The sequence below is a fragment of the Taurulus bubalis genome, assembly GCF_910589615.1.
Source record: "Taurulus bubalis genome assembly, chromosome: 5".
NCBI lineage: Eukaryota > Metazoa > Chordata > Actinopteri > Perciformes > Cottidae > Taurulus > Taurulus bubalis.
In genome coordinates, this window is record NC_136593.1 from 13,689,283 (window position 1) to 13,713,708 (window position 24,426).

Sequence of the window (24,426 nt, forward strand, 5' to 3'; positions counted from 1 at the left end):
TTACTCAAGTCTGTAAAAGTAGCATTTCTTTTGGTAGGTCCAGAGGCTGGTGGATCAGGGTGTGACCCCTTCTTCAAAACACCCCCTAACTTTTGCACAACACGCACACAACCACTAAATTTAACATAATTTAGAGTGAAAAAATTATCAAAACGAGAAAATCACTAGATTCTTTTGTTTGACAATTCTTTTTAAAAAGTACACAAAACTGAGGGCATGAATAAGTTAATAAAATATAATCTACATTTCTCAAAATACATACTGAAAATATGCCTTACCTTGGTCCCTGTTAAATGTACACAGCGGATTTAACACCAAACAAACAAGGCTTGGGAACATTGTCATTGTGTGTGAGGGCGAGGGGTCTCATTCCTAACGAGCTCAAGGCATGTTTCAAGGCTAAAAGAACATTATCCTGGGAAAAATCTTTTTCAAAAGTATTCCTGGACACACTATTCATTTTAGTTATAATGGCTTCCCCTCCTTACTTTTTTTTTGCATAAATAATTTACAAATAATCAAATGAAAACATTATTCAGAACTTTTCCCATCACAAATGAGCTATAAAGTAGATTTGCTTCATTTCGAACATAAATCCCTCCGTGTATTACATCAGGGTACCAACTCTGCTCCCTGATTAAGATTCACAACCGCTCAGGAAAATGGTGAATGACAACACTCAGAGGCTTTGTTCAAATACAAAAAAAAGCTCTGTATCTGAAAAACTAACTAAAAATAAGAACATTGTGGTGCTAATGGAGCTTTAAACACAGTTCCTCTTTCAACTTTTTATCATTTAAATCGAACAAAGTTGGCGTAATAACTAATTTAGCAGTGATTCACAATCACTATTTTCTTCAGTGATGAAGCATAATTATTTTTTTTGTTGAATCTGAAATTATTTTCTGGCCAGGTTTTCTGGTGTCAGATGAGTTTTGTGTGTATGCTGTAACCATTCATATTTAAAGTCGTATCAAAACATGATTTAAAAGTGCTTCTTCACTGTAATTCTGACAATAATTATTCATTAAGGTCCTTGACAGCTATCAGTGCTACTCAGAGGTCAGCAGCAAACTGATAGAAAACAGTTTGATAAATGTGTAATGAAATATGCCATGGGCCTGTTAGGAATGTTTCTCAGAAAACTTGCAGTCAAAAATAAAGCCAAAACAAGATCCATTGTAAAAGAAGCAGAGCAAAACATGATCACAGAATTCAGCCCTCTTGTTGCTCTGAGTTAAAGACATCTGTTTTTTTAAGGGAAGGAGGATTATGAAGCATTAAATTCATTGAAACGGCCAAGGGTTGATTTACCAGTTACATCAGAGCCATTAAAGTGGGCGAACAGACAATAAGTAATTACTTTTTTAAAGGCTGCTGTAAATAATTCATCTCGTGTGAAGAAATGTTTGTGCAGCTAAGAAAGCTCAAAAACACACAAGCCAAAAACAAATGAAAGAATACCAAACATAACTTTAACAGATCCACATCAGATAAAGGAAATAGAACCTTCATGTTGTTTCTTTAGAAAGGAAATTTAAACACTGTGCACTCACTTTTTATGCTCTGGAAAAGTAGAAAAAGTAGGAATCGTATGGCAGTCTGTGACAAAAATATTGGATACACATTAAGTCACGTAACAAAGAAAAAGTAGCCTTGAGGCAAAGTGACTCCCAAATACAGAGCATTGTCTGTGGGCGACCCAGCTTTGTCCTAAGAATTAGAGGATTTGCTAAAACTTTAGCAAATATGTCACTTCCCTCCGAAGTCTATTCCACTTTGACCGGCCTCAGGATCCACCAGTGAAGAGGCAAAAGCAGACTGGACTATCTGAAAGCCAAAAGACTCGAGAAGGGACATGTTTTGTTGAGGGGAGAAGGGAGAGGTTAGGGAGGGGGAAAGCTCATTTAAGCCCGACCCTGAAACCCCCTGGGCCTTCTGGGCTTTGTGAACTCTGTGCTGGTGCTTGTTGAGGTAGGACTTTGTGCGAAAGGCCTGACCGCAGATGCCACAGGTAAACTTCTTCTCAGGATCCGTCTTGGCTTTAGATCCCTCTGGGGAGCCCAAAGCCTCCGCAGAGGCTCCATTGCAGGCTAAAGAGGGCATCTCGAGCTCCGGCCCGTCAGCTTTGTGTGGAGATTTAAGCTCGTCACTGTTGGACAAATCCCCAAAGGAAGGATCTGATTCTTCTGATTCCAGGTGAGGACATTTCCCATCATTTTCCTGCCCGTCTGTGGTAAGCACAGCATGTTGGAAGGAAGAGAGCGAGACAGAGAGAAAAAAGTGGAAATGGGAGGAAAGGTAGGCATGAATTAGGACAAATGGTTAGTCAAATGACAACTTTAATCCAGTAGTTGGTTGGCACCTGCAAAAACTTAAAACATTTAACTTGAGTACTTTAGTGAAAAGGCATCAAGTACAAGTAGAACAAATTCTTGCAATTAATTAAAAAAAAAAAAACTTCACTATAATATGGTAAAAACACATGTTGCTACAGCATTAAACTATACAGTCATCTAACTCAGTCCATGTGCCCGGTGTCCACTGACAGTTCAGCTGTGCTCTTCCAACCAGTGGGCGGCGGTAGCACCCTGCCCTCACCCACCCTCCTGCTGGACTGTACTGACCTGCAGCAGGCCCATGGACGGGGAAGCCAGGCACCCCGCCAGAGCGACAATCCCAGAAATATGGAGCCCCACCTGCCTTCCCCATGAGCAGCTCAGGCTGCAGGCCCAAAGCTGGAGGGCCAGGCTGGGGAAGAACTGGGTGTCCAGAGAGCCCATGAAAGCGACCCTCTGCCTCAGACGAGGTGAGAAGCAGCTGGCGACTGGCGCACAGGTCTACACAACACCCGGCCAGGGAGAAAGGAAGGGGAGGGGGCAGACATAACAGGCCGGCGGGAAACCATACGGATAGAATTACCTTCATTTTGTCACCAGGCATATTTTACTTTGTAAACAAAGTAAACTAGACTTTGTTCCTCTTTTCCCTTCCAGTAAACACCAAATCCCTGAACTAGGTGACTTGTGACGTAAATAATTATTTGAAAAAAATCGACTAAAACAAGATGATATTAATGAAAATACATTAGGAAGTGAATCCTCCAAATTGCTAACGATCCACCTTTATAAAGATACACTTTCAAGTGTGTGTTACTTCAGTGTAGACCTTTCTCACAGTGGATATTTTTGACATATTAACACAGGTGTATTTAAAAACATAACAACTGTAACAATGCCAGGACCCTTGCCACTATGCATACACTGACACACTTAAATGAGAGCGTCATCATTAATGCCGTTAGTTACACCTGTGTGTCTTGTAACATGTCAGAATATCCCTGTGAGAAAAGCCCATACTGTGTAAAGCAAAATATAATGTTCACACATACTTATTGTTCTCACAAATGAAATGACACTTAATGAAAACTACAGTGTAAACTGTAGTATTTATAGTGACAGTACACACTTCATGTCGTGGCCATCTCCGAGGAATTTCAGCTTAAAAATGCAGCTGATTGTTTTTTTAAATCACTCAATTAACTAAATCATTAAAACCAATGATTGCCAACTCCATTGAGTTCTCAGCTCTTTCAATGTTCAGTAAATTTTTACAATTCAAATATTTATGCCCTTTAGCTTTACTGGAACTGGTGTTCCTAAGCCACGCTGAGCAGCACGTTGGTAACTGCTTAGCTGATATCTATCTGCCATGTGACAGTCAACTGTCCACATTGCTGAAGGAAAACACATTTATACTACTGCAACAAGAGGCCTGTTCATTCCATGACACTCATACCAGGAAGGAATTTGGGAAGATCACCAGAGTATTAACACCAATCAAGTCCACTAGTGCTCTCACAACTTCAATAATGCTATTCCGCAACTGAACCATCTTGGAAGAAGCAGAAAAAAGACAATTCTTGCATAACAGCATAACCAGAGTATGTTAAAAAAGTATGTTGCCCAAAGGACCTACATGAAAAAGATGCTGAATCTTTTGACACCTAGTGCAGGAATAGGTTGGCCTGGTATCTGTGGGTCATCACGTAGTGTAACATGATGTTCTCTTCTCAAACCTGCTAATGAACACAGCCAACATTGATTTTAACAAACCAACTGCTAGTTAGTGTATCAAGTCTCAAATTGCTTTTCATCTGTGAGGCCAGAAGGTGCATATATGGCTAATAAACTCTGATTAATTGAATGATAATACCACAAGGAAAAAGAGGCTTGTACAATTTCTCTATATTACTCTAGCTCAAAAAACAATAAATGGCAAATATCAACCTGTGTTAATGCACCTGCAACCACATGCCTATCATAAACAAACAAAGTGACCATGATTGGTTTTAATGATTTACTCGGTGGCTAATAGTTTCACCTTATCAGTTCTACAAGCAAACGCAGCCCTCATGATAATCAATAACTTTGATAGCCAACCTCAGTTTAGTAATTAGCCAAATAACATATTTTTCAAATGCTCTGCACTCATGCGTAACTTACATAATTCAGTCAGTCGGTTAAGAAGTGCAATCAACAGATGGTAAGATCGTCTTCCATAATGTTAATTGCGGCTCACAGTTCGCTGTGCACTGTCTCTATGCAACTGGTTCTACAATGTTTTCAATGAATCCTGGGCAAATGGAGCACACATTAGGACACTCATGCAACACTGCATTACTGAACTGCTGATGGACCAGCCAAGCAGAAACAGACACCACTTGATGCCATAGCCATGCTGTACAGACACACATAAAAAAGTGACCCAGCACTCCAACATCATACGTGGCCATGTGTAAGAGAACTGTCAACTATGAAGTCTAGACAACTTCTTCATCTTCAATTATGTGCATGTGGTGATAGGTACTTAAAATGTGTTTGTATTACAGTCCCAATTTCAGACTTATAAAGAGCAAAGTTTTGTACAATGTAGTGTAATGGTAACAGAGATGCACATGGTAGCAGGTATCCTTACTTAAACTACAGAAAGATTGTTGCCTCTGTAGTCTCACTTCTATATGTGAGTAAAGGAGTTGTCTGCCTTTTGACTTCATTCTATAGTAAGAGATGCTCATTGATACAGCAAACCTGCAATGCAAACCTTTGACACGAGCCAGTGAACCTTCTGAGAACACACTAGTATTTCCAACACTCCTCTAGCTCTTAATGTTCCAGTATGTTGAACGACCCTAACCCTGACTAATCGTATACTACTTAATTTGCAGTCTAAGAAGTTAGACAATAATTAGAGGGGAAAAAGCCTTATAGGAGGTGTGAAATACTTCAAGCTATGGTTCTATATATTCTGCCCCCTCTGGATGAAAGATGTCGACAGTTAGCGAGCAGAAAGACAACCAGCACATGAAATTGCACAAAATATTTGAGCGCAAAGCTTGGCGGCAGAGGGTGACAGATGTTTGCGTTTTAAACATCCACAAACAATAGAGCAGCATGTTTCTCCAAGTAGCAGCAGAACAAATGAAAGCCAGAAACATGAGAGTTTGGGGTGGGGCGGGCGGCTGCTTGCCTTCCACTGAGCACTGGCGTCCCATGTGGTAAGGGGTGCCGTTGTGCATCTGCAGCTCCCCCCTTGGCTCAGGAAAGGTGTGCATTGTGGCAGAGGGGGGCAGTGGAGAGCCATGGTGTGTCTTTATATGCACCTTAAGGTAGGACGCAGTGGAGAAACCTGGGACCAGAAGAACAAAGAACAAGGCAGTTGTTTGACACACTGGAGGCCTTGACTATGAGGAGGGTCCCCCGGCTATTTGATGCCGATCATCTGTCAGATACCATGATGGGTTTGACGAGGACAAGAAAACAAAAAACAGAGCGCAACCAGGAGGAGACCAAGGGTGTGAGGTGATTTTGGTGTAGTGGCCCCAGCCAATGGTATTGGACTCTAGTGTGCAGGCTATACGAGCACAACAAATAAAGAAGCCGGAGAAAGCCTAACAACATTTTTCAGCATGTAGAACCCAGACTGAATGTAGGGGCCGACTTTTACACTGATTTTTCACATTCAGTATGTGCATTTCCTCTCGTCTACGGACATGACCTGCCTGGAAACAATTATGAATATGTTGTACAACTCAATGCAACCTATGCCTGAAAGACACAATTGTACGGGTTTAAGCTTCCTCATGTGGCAGAAAACGAAAACAGAGTGGAGGTGCCAACACCGACAACCCCAGGAAAAAAAAAAAAAACAGAAAACAGCACACTTTGAGGTGTGACTTTCTATCTCATGTTCTGTCTTTCGTGCTAGGATGTATTTTTATGTCCTCTGTGCACTTACACATATTTGAATGGTTGACACATTGCACCAACAGATCGCGGATCAACACTTAGACTTTAGTCAACTTTGGAAGCTTTTTAGTTGTTGTTTTACACTCATGACAGTCTACCTTTACAGTGTTTGTACTTACGTGTTTTGGACATAGTAATAATTTAACATGACAAATAAACAACCTAATTCAATAAAAATGTAGTATATATATATATATATATATATATATTATAATGCTTGTATAACTTCAGACATTCTTTATTTCTCTTCAAACACAACGCAGAGCCAGCCAAATACCAAAACCGGTGTACATCCATTTCTTCCTCCTCTGAATGTTCATTACCAACTAAATATTTGTCTGGACGAGACAGAAGTGTTTCAGAGGAGCCTGTAACAGTGAGGTGCATGCTGATGTATTTAAAATAAATACCTTTGTTGCAAATGCCACAGTAGTTATGCGTCCCTTCACTGTGTTTCTTGAGGTGGTCTGTCATGTAGGCCGCTCGCAGAAACTTGCCACAAACTTTGCAGGGGATTTTGTCTTCATGGCATGCAAGGTGTGAACGGAGGCGATCTCTTGTAGCAAAAGAGGCATTACAAATCTGAAATGTAGAAATAAACTTGTTAATACCTTTCTCTGTATCATAGTTGAATTTCATATATATATATATATATATATATATATATATATATATATATATATATATATATATATATATATATATATATATATATATATATATATATATATACATACACACACACACACATACACAGTATATATATATCGTTACCTGGCACTTGTGGGGTCTCTCTGTTGTGTGAACCTGTTTGATATGTCCATTCAGGTGGTCTGGTCTGGAAAGGAGAAAGAAAAATAATATTTGTCGTCATCTAAATTTGAAAATATTTCCACATACACACCTTTTTGCAATTAGCATGTGACTTATTAGCACCTATGACTTATTCACATGTATTATCTGCATGTCTTTGAACCTCCAAAGCAGTAGATGGTGACAGTGAGCCTGCAGCAGGGCCTGAGAGCACTGAGCCTGGGAAACTGGTGGTTTAAGCCAAGATGACTCAGATGATAAATCACTTTGTAACAGTTCAACAGTTTTCCAACAGAAAGGTTTGTGTATGACAACACTTAAGAGTGTGTCAGACAATTACACAAACACTTTGGGGTTTGAACTATGCCCTCTCTCTCTATCAATTAGTACCAACTCAAAAGAATGACTTCAGATAAAGTTGAACTAATTTACTCCTGTTTGTACTGGTGATAAAGTAGCCGACTGCATTATGTTTATTTGCATCTCAAAAGCTGACTAACAGCTCTCTGAACAGCAGGACTGACGTACAATTATTCCATCCGTTTTTGCTTTGTTGCAAAGCTGTGCTTTTACAGCTTTGTTCACTTAATGCCTGCGTCTCACGTGCAGGTATAGAGTGGCACCTGTCAGAATCAATGTCCTGGGTGATTTGAGGGCGGGTGACAGCACTGTTTTTCTACAACTTCAAAAACGCAGTTTCATAATGTCAGTGTTACTAAAGGTCAACTCACCTTGAAAAACCTTTACCACAGCTTTGGCACACGTAAGGTTTGCCGACTGAGCCGTCATGGGAGCGCACATGGTATGACATCCTGTCCTTGCGTTTGAACCGGAGCCCGCACACATGGCACGCGTACGGCTTCTCCCCAGAATGGGAGAGCTTGTGTCGGTTCAGGTGGTACACGTCTCGGAAAACTTTACCGCAAATGTCACAGCCGACGTGCCGCCTGGTCCTCTCCCGCTTGCGGCCGTTATCCATCGTCAACCCTCCGTGTAACTGCACGCCGTTTTCCAACAGCCCAGACGGAGACATTAAAGAAATGCCCGCGGTTGACAGGCTGTCACCGACGTTGTTTACATCGCCGGTGTGGGCCCCGTGTTGCGCTTCGTGGTTCTTCAACCGGGAAGCCTCCGTAAAAGCTTTCCCGCAAGTCCCGCAAGGAAACAGCACAATGTCTTTCTGGGTGCTGTTATTTAAGTGCACAGCCTCCACGACCCCACCAGCTTTCTTTGGTCTCCCCCGGCTCCGTTTCGACCCCGGGGAGCCAGCGTCGTGCTGAAACGTGTTGCCCAGCATGTCCGTTGTTGGGGAAGCGGACAGTCCTTCGACGGGCTCCAATATCGGCATCGACGACTCGCCGCCGTCCCCTAACAACACGACGGTGGTGTTTCCACTCCCGTCCACATGCATCTGTGCATTGCTAGCGAAGCTTTGGCCGTTCACCAGCATTCGGGTTCCGTTAACGAGATCCTGCTGCGCCACCGGGAAACCCAGCTCAGGGGTCCCCGTGGCCTGGAAGAGGCTGGCGTCTCCTCCCCGTAAGGTCGGGACGAGGATCTGAACGTTTGACTGTTTGATTACCTCCTGACAAATCTCTATGACGGACCGCATCAGCAGAAACTTGGCAGCTGTCATCAACTCGGGGAAGCACTCCAGTCGCACCACAATCCTGGAGGTGTAGGCGAAGTCCAAAACGTCTTTAAAAACTTTGGGGCTGATGGTGTGCATCTCCAGCTCCTTGGTGTCAACGTCGCCCTCCGCCTGGCGGCTGAAGACCGACTCAAAATACTCGCTGCACGCCGCCAACACAGCTTTGTGTGCGGGGAAGCTCTCCTCGCCGACGCGTAAGATCACATCGCAGAACCTGCCTCCATCTTTCCTCTGAATGTTGAGGTTGTGTAGCATCTCCGCACTGTGCTTGCTCACCTGATAGGTGTACGAAGAAGTCCAAGACGGCTCCGCTACCTTCTCCATGCCGAATGCATCCAATACCGATGGATGTTAGGGACAACGGTCGGAGAAATTACGGTTTTCGTGGAACGAGTTCGATCAGTTGATGCCAGCTAGCTACAGAATCCAAAACCAACCGCCCCTCCCCGTCGCTTTAGCATCTAACGTTAAACGTTAGCAGTAGCAAGGGAAAAAAATGGCAGCCCCCCAGCTTCCTGTGAACTTTGACCCTGGTTTCTGGAGGGTCGCTCTTGTTTGGTGATACATGTTTCCTTCGGGGTTTATATTGACGGTGTATTTTGTTTTATGGTTCTCATTGTAATGGCTGACAGTTCGAGTAACGTTCGAGGCCCGGCGCCGCAGGGGTCTCTCGCGTCTTCAAGACGAAACGTTACCGCGCAGGTCTCTTCCTGCCTGGTAGGTTTGTGAAACCCCTCCCCCAACCAAACAAATAACGACCCCCCCCCCTCTACTCCCTGCGAGAGCAGTCTGTACGCATGTGAAGCATTACATACTGTACAAGCCACTGGGGTAAGCTCTGGATTGTACAAGAACAAAAGGTGTCCCATGAAACGCAAAGACTTGCATATCGACGCCAGTGTAAATATGAATCTGTAGAAAGTATTAAACACATTATCAATTTGGAGATCATGGTTGAGTGTTTGGCATTTTTTAACATTCTCAAAGGATCAGAGTGTGTGAGTGTGTGTGTTCTCCACTCCAATATACACAAGGGGGCACTTTTAACACTTAAATACAATATTTAATCATTAAATCCATTCCACCACTACAGGCTAAAAAATAACCATAAACACCTCTCAGACTGTCTAAGTGCTTTACTGCAGCCCACGGCATTAGACCAATGCCATATTTCAAGGTAGACACAAAACAACTTTATAGTTTTTTTTTTTTACGCAAATAAATAATTGTGACCAAGAAGTTATAAATTATATTCTGCAAATTAAAATCATTCTAGTGCATTAGACTACAAACTTAAACCAAATAGGCAGGGAACTCTTAAATCTCTCAAATAGCACAACCATAATTGCTGAGTACCCTTACTGTTTAAATTCAGATTTACACAGTAGCCACTTTACTGTAAGATACACCCGATTTTAATTTAAATGAGTTTCTTATACATCTAATAGTCCAGTTTAACAGTAGTTTAACACATTCCGGACTGTGTAAATAACCAAACAAGCCTTTCAAAAGGCAGAATTTATGTACATCTAATAAAGTAGCCACTGTGTGTGTGTGTGTGTGTGTGTGTGTGTGTGTAAATACAAAACTTAAAATAATTAAGCAAATTGTGTTTTACCGACTTTTATTTATTAATTCTATTTGTGCTTTTTATAACTTAATAGCACATAAACAAACTGAATCCCAACCACCCTCAAAAAGTTGACAGTGAGCAGTGCTGCACCCCTTCCTCCCACCCCCCTCAGTGACAGGATGGATATAAGGATACAGTTTAAGGAAGAAAAAAAAAAAACACAAAAAAAAAAAGGCACAACCAGCGCTCGCTGCATCCCCCGGTGTCGTCTTGAAATGTTCCAGCCAATCATATCTACAGAAAAGGGCCACAAAGGTGTTGAGTACACACTGAAGTTACTCATCAATTCGATATTTCTCACTAGCAGTCGCCCCTTCTTAGAGCAGTTCAGCGAGGGAAATTAAATTTGGACAAGACAAAAAGGAATGCTACCAGCTCTTGGGGACATTGTCTCGCAGTTTTCAGTTGAACTGCAGGATAGTTTCATCTTCCCCATTCCAAGAAAAAGAAAAAAAATAGCTATATACAGGGAGAATACGATTATTTCCCATGGTCTGTACAATTGGGCCTATACATTATTTACTGCGCGGAGCCTAATACAAAAAAAAAAAAAAAAAAAAAAAAAAAAACACACACTCAGTCACAAAACATAGCACCAGCATTTGTCTTCCCTTTTCTGCTGATGAGCCTCTTCAAAAAACAGTGACTTCAAGGTTAAAGACAAAGCATGGCAAGGTTAGACTGTCCAGGTCTGCGCACCAACTTTCAAATTAAAGTTCACATTTTTATGGTAACAAGGAGGTGGGCAAAAAAGGAGAAAAAAAAAATCTCTTGCTTCCAGCAGTGTTTTTTTTATGGCAGGAACTCCAATTCATCAACACTTATGACCTTGGCCGGCATGGAGGGTAGTGGCTGTTCCAGCACGTCCGATCCAAACCACTTGGAGAGGCCTAGAGGAGTGCCCCCATGTTGCTGGGAGCCATTTGTCCGGTGAAGGCCTTGGCTCTGTGACTGAGGGCCGGAGATGCCTGGATGCACTGAAGACGAGAATAAGAGGACAGTTTAAACCGAAATGAGAAAAAGCATTAAAAAAAAAAAAATGTTGTCGTCCCTTGTAGCTTTAATATTTTTGCCGTCATTGAACCTACCTAAATTTAAACACTTTTATTTTAGATTATTCTCTGCGGCAGTAATCAGTTATAAAAATCTTTCAGAGGATGTAATCCACTAGCTCATGAAAATTCTGAGTCGTAATATTTTACTTCCACTCACTTGGTCTCTGTTGCTGAAGTTGCTGCTGCATTACTGCCAACTGCATTTGAGTATTGGCTCTAGGAGGTAGAAGTGGATGCCCTGTTGCACTTAGAGGGTACAGCTGTTGTCCAAGCAGGGCAGGCGGCAAGCCTTGAAGTTGGGCAAGGTCAACATGTGTTGGAAATATACCTGTGTGTACAATTAAGACTTCCATCAGAGGTAATCAAGGTCAAAGGCTTAATAGTTGAATAAAAATAGTTTTAAAAAGATTAGAAAGTGTGGATAAAATAAACAAACCAACACTAACCTGCCTGCACAAGAGCAGGTCCTAGTTGCTGGGGCTGGATACCCTGCGCCAGCATTCGCTGAACCACATTAGGGTGGAGCTGGGGAGGAGGGCGCACCATAGGTACATGTGATAGCAGCGGTACGGGATAAATGGGACGTGGGAAAGATGAGGGTCCTGGAGGTATCATGGTGGGTGTATGGTGTCCAGGCCTGAGACGCTCATGGTCCTTGTTTGGCAACGTCTGTGAACCAGCCTTTAGCCCCCCAGAATGGGCAGCACTACCATCCATCAACTCCAGGTATAGATTTGGAGAGCTGCCGCCTGTAATCGCATAACAGAAATTGCAATGTTACAGTGTTGGAAGCACATATACTAATCCTTAAATTGAGTAGTTGTGGGTAACGTAATGCTCTGTACCATCTCGAGCGTGTCCTGCTGCCTCTTCCTTCATCTCTAAACGACTTGATTGTTCATCTCTGCTTTTCTCTTTTGTTGCATACATTTTGCGGATCACAGATGTAGGTGTAAATGACGGGGACAACTGTTGGGGAAAAAATAAAAACATTTGTACGGGCAGTTCAGGTTAGTGTTGCAAGATTATAGCCAGAAGTCCAACTTCATATGACAAGTCTGGCAATGGCAGGTGGATAAAGCATTTGCTCACCATGCTGGTGACAGCGTTGCCTGGAGAGTTTCTTTCAGCAAGCTGAGGGCCGGGACCATTAACACGCTGCAGTCTGTGGATCACAAGCTCATCAGCCATACGCAACTAGAAAATGCTAAACAATCCTTGTTATTGAGTTTAAGTACATAAATTCAGGACACTGATGTATGCCAATACGTAGAACATTTTCCATGATTGTTAAGAGATTTATACAAGTTAAACGACCAAAGAAAAGCTAACTGTTTCAAGCAGTTCCTTTATAACATGTATTACATACACTAAAATGTAATTTGTCATCATTCCAGTTGCTCAAATTAACAAGCCAAACACCCCAATTCAAATGCGTTTTTGATACATTGATAACATTCAATTAATTATTTCATGATAAGATACCGTGAAGTATCTAAATACTTAAAAAAAACTAACCTATTGCGAAAGGATTTGTCTGGTGGTGCCTTGTAGCCAGACTGGAATGAGTGATGAGCATGTAGAGCAAGGTCTTGTTGAAATGCCAGAGCTTCCAGGTCTGTATGATTCACAGGCATCGAGATCAACCGCATCTAGTAAAAAAAAAAATACAAACAAAAAATGTTAAACATAACACTGAAAATGAAGCCCTTTTTTAATAGAAGACTAACCTTATTTTATAATGTGAAATGTACATATCCATTGAAATAAAGACAATTGATTGTGTGTAAAATATATTTCAGTCAAACAGAAAAGCTATTCATCCAAGTTCATTGTGTCCAGACATTTAGGTTACCTGTTGTTGTGCAGCAGATCCAGGGCTGATGGACCTGTGAATATGAGCAAACTGTTCTGGCATCATGGACTGATGACCAACAGGAAAACCTTGACAGAGAGGGAGAAATACTTTAAGATGTTGAAATGACTACAGCACTGTTTAGTTGCAGTGAGACGTCCATATACTGGCGTGACATTTGACCCTGCTGAAAACTAAAGACCATAAAAACATATATATATATTTTTTTTTAAAGGTTCACAATGTTCAGCTGTTACTACTTTTGTAGCTCCTGTGTAACATAGCCTCTGAGATTGGTTTCACTCCTACATCTATGTTACTTCTTCTCACAGACAGGGACGATGCCATATGATCAAAGCTGTATTAAAGTTTGGATTGCATTATCATTAATAAATTGTTAGAAGCAGCACTGAGGACAAATGTTTCATAAAAAAGAAACATTCGTGATCCCACAGGAGTCCAAACACTTATGGGGCAATTTCAGTTTTTGCAATCATGAAATCTGTGGGTAAAGCCTATACTGATGGAGAGAAAGTCAATGCATACAGTATGTATTCTTTCCAATTCCAAGGTGTCTTGCCTGCAACACGTCAGTTTTCTAATTAAATTACCTGCTGAAGGATGCATCCGACTGTTGAAGTAGTCAGGTGAGGGAGCCCTCTGTGGAAAGAGAGGGGGGGATGGGCCCTTATGTAGCAGGCCATGTAGAGGGGCAGAGTTTGTTGGGCCCTCAGAGTTGGCCAACAGATTACCAAGTAGTGTAGGAGAGCCACTTCGAACAGGACCTCCCAAGAGCTCCTATAATACAAACATGCATATACATTTCCAAATGCGTCACAATTACCTTTACTGTTATTGGTTTGCCAGTTAAGATTTAAAAGCAAAGCTATCGTCCATCAAATGTGGTATGGAGCATTTGTTTTACCCTCAAACGCACCCTAACAATTTGCACACACACACAAATAGTGTTCTTAAACATTAAAATCTTTAAGTTTTGGTCTTTTAAAATCCTGGCTGCCCCTAAAAAACAAAAACAAAAAAACATTGAAATTTGGTATGGACTGTATATACGACAGGTATGGCCTCTCGTTTACATATAGTATTCACAGAATGAGTTTAATTTAAAGATGCAACAATAGAAATGTAATAGTCGATATCAATACTAGTGAAAATTCCATGATGAAGAATAACTCATGTATTTAAAACATGGACTCCCCTTACTACAGTTTACATTACGCTGTCCTTGAATGAAGAAAGCACGCCACGTCTATTTAATGTTTAAGATCCGATAGGCCCGGAGGAGAGTCTGAAAGCTGTAAATTAGAAATAGACCTGGGGACACAACTCAAAATCAAGTCGCCCCAAAAAGATTAATATAAATATAAGTCTGGAATCATAATGATTGTGCAACAAATTAATAAGCACCCGCTGTTGAAAAGAATACATATATTTTCCCCCACCACTTCAGTTTACACTCTGTATGGCGCACCATATAATTATAGAACCAGAGGCCTGTAGTAAAATATGGCCTACTCTGGACCTGGTTGGACTGAATTATACTTCACCCACCCTCTGTTAAAAATAACCTAATGAAAATGTGAAGACCTCTGGCCTTCTTAAACATTTGTCAGCAATAGCCGGAGAAGATAGTCAACATACACACCTGAAATATGTTTTTCTGCTGCTGATGAGGCACCTGAGCTTCAGACCTCGTCACCACAGCTGGGTCTGAAGGTTGCTGCATTGTACAGGGAGGAACAATATGTGACAGGTGCAATGCAATCAAAAACAACCATTTCCCTGTAAAAACTCATCTCAGTAAGCAATGTAGAGTGTGTTGTAGACAATTTTAAGCGTCAAAACATAAATTGGCACAGAAACTGGTATCAAGTATCAGTGAACCCCATTAAAATGTGGAGATGAAACTAATACAGAATTTGGTGGAACCTCTTCGAAGTGCACCATTGAAAGCCAACCGAGATGAATTTGTACCCAAGTTACAATCAAAGTATCCTTCATGCAAGTCAGGTATGCCTTTGGATACGTATACTGTTGTGTTCCTTAAGGAGCATTTATACAATGACAGAGTCGACATTGTTCTCGTCTCAGTACAAAAAACAAATTCAGAAAGTGACTTGCATTAAAGAAAGACACTTGCAGCTTCCATACATAAAAAATAACTGCAAAACATTTAAATACATTTATGCGCATCACTTTCTCGTTTGTCCATGAATTTTTCAAAAGTGGGTTTTGTAGGTTATGCTGAAAAATAGGGCTGCAACAACGAATCGATAAAATCGATTATCAAAAGTGTTGGCAACAAATTTCATTATCGATTCGTTGTGTCGCGCGATTATTACGGCGGGCAATAAATCGCGGAGAAGAAAAAAAAAAAAGAGCGGAGCAGAGCAACTGACCGGCCAGCGTTTCTGAGATTGGAGTGAGACACGAGAAAAGCTGAGGTTGTGATGTTCTCAAAAATAGAAGATCTTTGACAAGTCGAGTCTTGGCCAATCAGCGTCTTCATGTTCCTCAAACTTGTTTTTAATGGAAGCTAGTCAGCTTGCTATCGCGTTAGCTAACGTGTTTGGGTTGTGTATTGTCGTTAAAGTTACGTTATGTTCCGTTACAGTTCAGTCTTGCTTGTAAAAAAACATAACGTGATGAAACATGCCGTCACCCCCCGGTCTGGTTCAGTTCACGCTGTCACTCGTTAACATTAAACCGGCACACCGGCGGATCTGGCTGCAGGTTTTTTTAATTTTTTTTACTCAAAGTAAAATGAAGCAAATCACGTCGTTGGGCTTAGCCAACAACGTGACGTCGTGGTCATAAGAGGCCCAGAATGAAAGAGTTTAAGGAAGAGGACGCTCTATATGGAGCAGTACAGCTTCCCTCTGTCCCAGTATTTCATACATATTGATAAAGCAGGGTATGTAAATGCAGCCTCTGGAGGGATCAATTACAGTAAAAAGGGCTCACATTTGGCAGATGTAAAGCATAGATGTGTATGTTTTTAGTGTTAGTCCATTTTATTGTTTTAATTAACAGCTCAGGGATGTTCAAGGAGCAACCAGTTTGTGCACTTTCTGAAGATGTTTTGCACTGTCACTTCTGTTTTTGAATAAAGGGTTGGAAATGAACGCTTTTTTGATAAAAACATTTTCTTATCCGATTCATCGAATAATCGAAAAAAATAATCAACCGATTAATCGATTATTAAAATAATCGTTAGTTGCAGCCCTACTGAAAAAGCTTGCATGCGGTGTCACACTGGGATGGATTTGTATGAGTATCTGCTTCATTGCAACATGCACATCTTGTTTACTTATCAAGTAAAGGCCTGTGTCACAATATAGATTAAAAAATATAAATACTTACACTCTCTGTGCCGGTTTTGGGTGGAGTTGGCAGAGTTCCACTTGCCTTCATGCTGCTGACTAGTTTATTAAAGGCCGACATATCTGTGTCACGCGAGTGTGGACGAGCACTGGAGCCACCAGTTAAAGCCTCCTCTAAATGTTGAGCCATGAAGGGCGTGCCATTTCCTCTTTGAGGCGGCGGCACTTTTCGCACCTGTGGTTCCGAGCCCAGCTTCATCCCCTTCATTTCTCCCTCCACTTCCTCCAGCGAGAGCACCGCTCCACAGTTAGCTGTGGACAGAGATACAATTAAAATGTATTTAGCACAGTTTAAAACAAAAACAAGGCAGTGCTATAGAAGCAAATAAAAATGCTAATCAAGAGAATGCCATATAATATAATTTTGAGATTAATAATGACACCGACTGCATACTTAAACTTTTAGGTAGGACTTCCATGTTCAGATTACTGAACAGCAAGCATCTGGTCACCCTTAACAGATTTTGGGGTTTCATTGATTTGTGGTTCGTTATTACAGGTATTGGCGAGACTACGAAATAAAAAAAAAATAAAAAAATCTGAAAGTCCAGTTTCATAAGTCAATTAAAATGTATGGATCTGTCTCTAAAAACAAACAAACGCACATTTCATATAACCTTTTAGACAGGATTTTACAACTCTGCATACAGGGACAGTCTTTTCATTTAGTGTCGATTATGAGGTTAGCAGCGATACAGCGTTCACAGTACGAGAACCAAGATTGTGCATCGATTGTCTGCTCGGTGTGCATTTTGTATTTATTTTTTATGTCGTGCTAATGTTGGTCTGATCAATTTTCATGAAGTAGTATAATCACCATGTACTGCTATTACAGACTATTCAATATACCATGTTTAAATGTATCCATTTAAATGTAATGTATTGCCTAACAGTACATGAACAACATTTCTAGTGCACAGTATATTCCCAGTTAAAGTTGTGTCATGGTATACTTCGACAACGCAATTGTAGCGAGCTGGCACTCACTGCTTTCCCGAAGCCGAGCTTTGTTGACAGACAGGGTGGAAAGAAGGGGCTTCAAGTCTATTTTGGCCTTGTGCAGCAGCTCCAGGATGTCCACCTTCTCCTTGCACTCCGATGATTGAATAGGTGTGAAGTATGAGGCAGGGCCTTGGCTAGAGGACGTGCCGCGGGGCTCAAACCCTTCAGAGGAGCAAAAAAGACTTAGTACATCAACACAGAAAGTGTTTTGCGGCATGAACATTACAAAGAAATATTGTAACAGGCTAGTAATCAAATGTAATGTATTGTAATGATTGACTGAATAAAACACACAAACAAAACAAATAGCACTGGAGTGATATGGTAAAGCAGCAGTTTGGCGTTGACAAAGTGTAAAGCCTCTTTTATAAACAAGATATACCCGAAGGTCAAGATTTGAATGCCACACTGCCAGACTGAGGTTCAGTCAAGATAATATGCCTAAATGTCACATTCGCATAGCTTCAACAAGAGAACAACTCAATCTAGGGGATTGTTCAGTGAAGCATATTTCCATAATCTGGAAGATAAAAATACATTTAATATAAAAAAAATTCATGTATAAATGAAGAATCTTATCTTTCAAGAGTCTGAATTGATCACAACGTCCAAAAGATTAACATTTGAACAATACAGTGGCTGTCTGCCTCCCACACATAAAATGCACTGCATGAGTCACAAAACATCACTTTCATTGATTGAAAATGAAATGTAACGTTAGATCAAGCTGAATGAGGAATAATTCAACAACGAGAATTGAGCCGCAGAGAGAGAGAGAGAGACACACCATGTCCTAACAGCAAGCGCTACATCATGTAAAACATGACTGAGTAATCAGCTATATGCTCCAGATCAGACTTGAGCTACCCACTTAAAAGATGGAGTTGTACTTGGCATCTTCCTATGTTTGTATATTTCTTGCGACAGAAAACACATTTAATGTTATTTAGTAGGAAATTTCAGGCAATCCAGCCAGCTGCCACCTTATTCAGATTTTTGAGGTGACATTAAGTGGCATCGCATAGATAACCCCTTATTTCAACATTATCTATAAGCCATTCCCACGTCCATTGAAGCACTTTCAAAAGGAAGTTATCCTAATAGTTCTTAAACCCCAGTTTAAAAAGGCCCCCAATCTTGACGTTTTTATACAAACTTACTTGCCAAAACACAGCTTCACCAAAGAGTGGTTTTAGGCTACATGAAACTCCGTTGGGGAAATCGGATTATTACCTGCAAGTTTTTCCAGCTCCTCATGTGGAGTGGACCTCAGACTGCTGGAACGGCTGCCTGAAGGGCTCAGGTTACTGGAGAACCACTGACTGAAGCGACTAGCCGATACAGGACCCTCCCCCAAAACGTCCTCTATCATCTGCAACACAGAAAAAGGAGCCTGTGAAATAGAATGAGAAACTAAAATAACAGCAGGCCAAAAGGTACAAGGACAAAGATCGCACTTACGTTTAGGGTTTTTTCCCCCCATTGATTTAGCACAAAATGTGCTCGAAGATGAAGGGCAGTGTCATTAAATGCACAGCTCTTTTACACGTGTTGATTCAATGCCTTAAACCATGGGTGCCCAATATGGCGATCGACGTATTGGGCAGGTAGATTGCATGCTATTAAAAAAAAAAAAAGTAGACTTTTTTTTTTTACTTAAAAACTGACAAAACACAGCTCCCGGTGGGCAAATTAACAGGCTTGTTCGAAAGAGCTGCGCCTCGCCTGGAATCCAGACGAGAGCAGGCGGGGGAGTCAAAAAACTGCTGTCAAGTTGGACAGTTTTCAGCTGACTTCAAAGTAGTCAGTAACAGAAAGTCACAGAAAAAATGACTTTGTTAGTTCCAAACTTTAGGCTTCTTGTTGTTAACAGATTACGTTTGGATCTATTCATATGTGTTTATAAATATATATTTATGTAGAAATGTGGGTCTAGCTGCATCCTTGGTCCTTTTTAATGTCTGCCTGTGAAATACATTACTGGTTTTGATATGTGTTGTATAAATACGATTTGTATTATCAACCACACAAGATATGTTTTTAGATTAAACATTACACATAGTCAACAATCGAGCATTAAGTATTACAACTACACATAAAATAAGGATTTTCTACAACACGTGTTTGCTGTCAAATCTAAGAGCTAACTAAAATTCGACTGGCATGCATTGCGCAGCGATCGATTCTGCGCAGAACTGGCTCATCTCGAACAAACCTATTATTGTCAATCACCACAGACTGTGTGCCCGCAATGGTTGGCAGCTTGAATGGATTTATTGCCAAGTACAGGGAGGACGATGTTTTCCCCGACTTCCTTATTTACCACTGCATAATACACCAACAAGCATTATGCGCTACAATGCTAAACGTGAAAGATCATGACTGTGGCAACGAAGATCGCCTGTTCTGTTCAAACAAGAGCAAAGACGTGCGCATCCGTGTTCCGTGCGCATCTGGAGAAGACCGACTGCATAATAAGATTATAAAAATATTAAGTCTAAACACTGTTCCACCATGCACCATGACTGATGACCATTTGGAAGTCTGCCTGAGGCTGGCTACCAGCAGCTACTGTCCGGACTATGCAACCCTTCTGGTTCCATTCAGTGAAGTCATCAGAGTAAAATGTAATGACCAAAAATGTACAGAATTGTATTGTGTCATAAGGGTTCATGCAGTTATGCAAGGTACGCCAATATTGTAAATATAAAGTATACTCTGTGTGTGCGTGCGTATATAAATAAATATTTACCATTATTAATGTAGGTAGCTCTTTTTGACTTGGTCATTTTAAAAGTAGCTCGCGAGCCAAAAAAGTGTGGGCACCCCTGCTCTAAATAGTTCTTAATGATTGTGTGACATGAAGAAAATGTTGAGCAAGTTTGTTTGAGGGGGAGGGACAAACACTTGAAAACTCTACTGTTAAAAGTCTACACCGATTAGAAAACTGTCCGGAAAAAGGATTTATAGATGCCATCCAATTTGTGACATTCACGCTTTCAAAACAAAACCACACAGTGCAACCCAAAACTTACAGAGGCCAGTCCTGGTATGGTCTTCTCCAGATTGAAGAATTCATTGAAGTCAAAGTCTCCAGTCGTCTGCTCAGGCAGAACATCAGGGTGGGGAACCTCTTGATCAGCAGTAGACTGCAAACCTGCATCTCGCTCATCTGCCTGGCCACCATTACATTCCACTGCTGCACAACAAAAATTGCAATCTTAAGTATAATCCTAGAGTGATAGCAACAGCAATACACCGGTTAACAAAATAATACCATGCAGTTAAACTGATTATACAAAATGCTTTAAAACAAAATTAAACTGCATTATGCTTTGACATGCCTTCTCTTATGGACTCTGCCCGCTTCCTTGACCGCTTGGACCGGCGCTTATCATCCTCCAAGATTTTGTCGTCAAATCCAATGAGTTCAATTGTCTCAGACTGACTGGTGGGACCTGCTGAGAACCACTCCGGCTCTTCCTCTGCATAAGAGTCATTCCTTCTCCTTTCACTAAACACCCGTTTGTCACCAAAATCCCTCTGCAAATGACGAGACAATATATTATCAGTGTCAAATGGATAATGAAAAAAACTTGCATGCAAATAATTGATTAAATTAATGGGACCATTCTTGAGGTAAACTGTACAGAGAAAGCACACTGATTAAGCAGGAATCTTATGTTCTTCAAAGAAAGTAAATATTTGCTTTTATATAATTTGATACACACTAGAGTAGTGAACTAAAACCAATTCTTGTGAAAAACTGTTTTAAAGTTGTTGTTTTTTTACTGCATCCTCATTTCTTCATTACCTTTATAATCATTACAGGGGGGTTGTGAAACAAACCACAGAACATATACATTTTGTGATTTTGCAAAACTATTTCTTGGCAATCCTTCTTACATTAACATTCAAACAAAATGCCAACCTCAATGTACTGAATGCCTCACTGTCTAAACACTATACAACTACATTATGGATAGACTGAAAACAATAAACACCAACCCTGCTGAATCTTTTATCCTTAAAGTCTCTCTCACGTTCCCTCTCTTTCTCCACACGGGCTTCTCTTTCAAAGGCTCGGGCAGCAATTATGCGGCCACTGCCAATTCTGCGTGCCCCTCCTAGACGAAGACTCTCATTCTCCTTATTTTCCAGGGGGCTAGTTGGGCGACGAGGGTGGGGTGCAAGTGCAGCAATGCCTTGACATCCACCTCCGAAGCTGCGTCGCTGTGGGCTCAGTATGACATCCAGATCGTCCTCCTTTAACCGCTCTCGAGGATCTGAATACAATGCAGCAAACAAGATAAGCTTCAGATGTTTAACACCGACGATGTTTTACGTCATACCCAAAAGCAAGCCTAGATTAAAGAAGATTTATCAATCAATTATATTTCTGCCTCATTTATGTTGTTGTCCTACAATACCAGGTAACTCAAATACTTGTTTAGCCGCTGAGTAATCAGCTGTGAGCATTACAATTACAGAAATATTTTCTGGATAAGAAGTATGATGCACCAATAGAACACCCGACATAAACATCCTGCTAGAGAAAGTAAGAGTATTTTATGACCCATGTTATGGTTTAAACCTTAATCTTTAGATTTCTGGCTTTGGGTTATTTACCTGGAATTCTTCGTTTCAAAGGAACTCTGTCGTCCACATAGTCCTTTTTAAAACCTTCCACTGGAGAGTTACGCTCTGAAGTGGGATACAGTGAGGCATGCCACTTCTCAGGGTCCCAGACACTATCACTGTATCAAAAGATGATTTGACATAATTAAAAACACATACTCAATCAGCTGACTAAAACATGACAATTTACTAAAATGATTCACAAAAATGTAAAGATAATTTACAATAAAAGGCTAATGCAAGGCACAGCTTATACGGAAAATATAATTGTAGTTTCTGGTCATTATAAAGACTCATTATAATACGATCCAACAATTGCATTTAGTAAAAGTTAGCATGGCCAACATAATGTAAAACCAACTACAACAGTGGATTTTAATCTTTATTCTGTTAGCAAAGAAGAGGAATGCTCATTTCTAGTCATACCAGCTATTTTTCATGATATCTGTCATCTATGTCTACAAATCACTCCCTGAAGAATGAAAAACAGCAGGACTCTACAGGAATGACAATAATTTAACACTAGTTATGGAATAGGAGAGGGACTACGCTTCTGAAGCATTGGTTTCTTTGATTTAGACACTGCGAAACTATAATAAAAACATACAAGTGATCTGCAAACTAAACACTTGTTTGAAATGCTTTTTTCCCCTCAAGAATACCGTAAACCGCTCACATCAGAACCCATCTTTGATTAGCCACGTGGCACACTGTTATGTCAATATTTCCTCTAGAAATATAAAAGGAGCTTCACTGAAATAAATGCGACAAAATAAGCAGATCCTGAGGATATTCAGGGATCCTCAAATTGAGCGAAATAATGGTTTCAGGTTGCGAGTAAAATACTTCACAACTTCATAAGCCCATTCATTCAAAGTAATTTTAAAAATAGGAAAAAAACATTTGATCAGACACCACACAATTCCAGCAGCACATTCAATTAGACAAAGTCTTACTTGATTTATACTTTGATTTGTATGTTAAAATGTGGTCCAACTTCAGAGGCATGCAGGGACATATGCTTTGTTCTATATATTGAACTCGAGCATCTGTGAAATGTAACCGTTTTTGCATGCTCCCTCTACCCCCCAGGACATTCATGCTTACCTGTCATATTTCTCAGAAAGACATTCTGGCCTTTCATTTGAGACTGGCAGTTCTTTTATTTCCAGAAGCTCCTCCTGTATAATAATGAATAATCAGAATCAGTTTTTAATGGCCAGGCGCGAGTGCACATATCAGGAACTTGACGCTGGTTGTCGTTATTACCACAGACACATGCACACTTTGGTAAATTGCAAACAAAAGTGCGTAAAGAAGAACGCTGTCTGGCCTCTATAAGATATCGTTGGTATGTCTCGTTACCTTTGTGTATCTGTAAGGAGCTGTGGCTGCTGGCTCTTTAACTTGGTCCACAGCAGCGTCACCATCATTCTGCTCGACACAAGCATCGTTCTCCATGACTGATTTCAGACAGAACAAACTCCCAGCTTCCATCCCAGCAATTAATGTGTTCCTGTTGGAAACAAATTGAACGTTTCTAAGTTGCTCAAGCAGCGCCATTGAGTTAGTTTAGAAAAGGTCAGGACAATAGAGTCTTGATAATAACCGTATTATTTTAAATAATTAGTTTAATTAGAGTTTTTTTAAACTTGTTTGGAAGAAAACAAAAGCAACCCTGCCGCATACATGAACATACTGTCAAAATATTATAATAATGTGATCAAAAGACTCCACCTCATGTCGGGTAAATTCACATACGGTTTTAGCAAACGCAGCTAACCAATTAGCAAGTTAATTGACAACAGCCATCGACCGCTGACATGAGACGTGACACGTCAATTACCATTATTTACCTAGCCGTAGCGTTAATTGACAAATTGCTTGTAAAGTTAGTATCTAGACCGTAAACGAAACCGTTAAGAAATATATCTTAAGCCAGTAACGTTACAGGCCATTGTTACAATATGTTGGTAACGTCAAATGAATCATCTCTTAACTGTTTCAGTAAAATATACGCTAACAATAACCTCAGATATTGGTTAGCTAAGCTAGCGTACAACACTGAGT

The 24,426-nt window shown here is 40.7% G+C and overlaps 2 protein-coding genes across 2 annotated transcripts; both read right to left on the reverse strand.

The window, feature by feature from the left end:
• Positions 1–1,752: 1,752 nt before the first annotated feature.
• Positions 1,753–9,105, reverse strand: patz1 (POZ/BTB and AT hook containing zinc finger 1; the record flags this gene model as incomplete). The annotated part of the gene is made up of 6 exons (XM_079217897.1): positions 7,853–9,105; positions 7,083–7,146; positions 6,719–6,890; positions 5,530–5,688; positions 2,628–2,840; positions 1,753–2,231 (listed from the first exon to the last, which is right to left on the reverse strand). The coding sequence occupies exons 1-6, from the start codon at positions 9,094–9,096 to the stop codon at positions 1,753–1,755; spliced, it is 2,331 nt and encodes a 776-aa protein (XP_079074023.1). The 5' UTR covers positions 9,097–9,105.
• Positions 9,106–10,985: 1,880 nt separating this feature from the next.
• Positions 10,986–23,817, reverse strand: eif4enif1 (eukaryotic translation initiation factor 4E nuclear import factor 1; the record flags this gene model as incomplete). Its single annotated transcript, XM_079217892.1, has 18 exons — positions 10,986–11,382; positions 11,618–11,788; positions 11,907–12,209; positions 12,306–12,429; positions 12,553–12,625; positions 12,979–13,112; positions 13,316–13,404; positions 13,927–14,113; positions 14,979–15,053; positions 16,697–16,968; positions 17,704–17,880; positions 18,952–19,090; positions 20,754–20,917; positions 21,063–21,261; positions 21,727–22,004; positions 22,348–22,475; positions 23,464–23,537; positions 23,722–23,817. The coding sequence occupies 18 exons, from the start codon at positions 23,815–23,817 to the stop codon at positions 11,198–11,200; spliced, it is 2,868 nt and encodes a 955-aa protein (XP_079074018.1). The 3' UTR covers positions 10,986–11,197.
• Between the last annotated feature and the right edge of the window lie 609 nt (positions 23,818–24,426).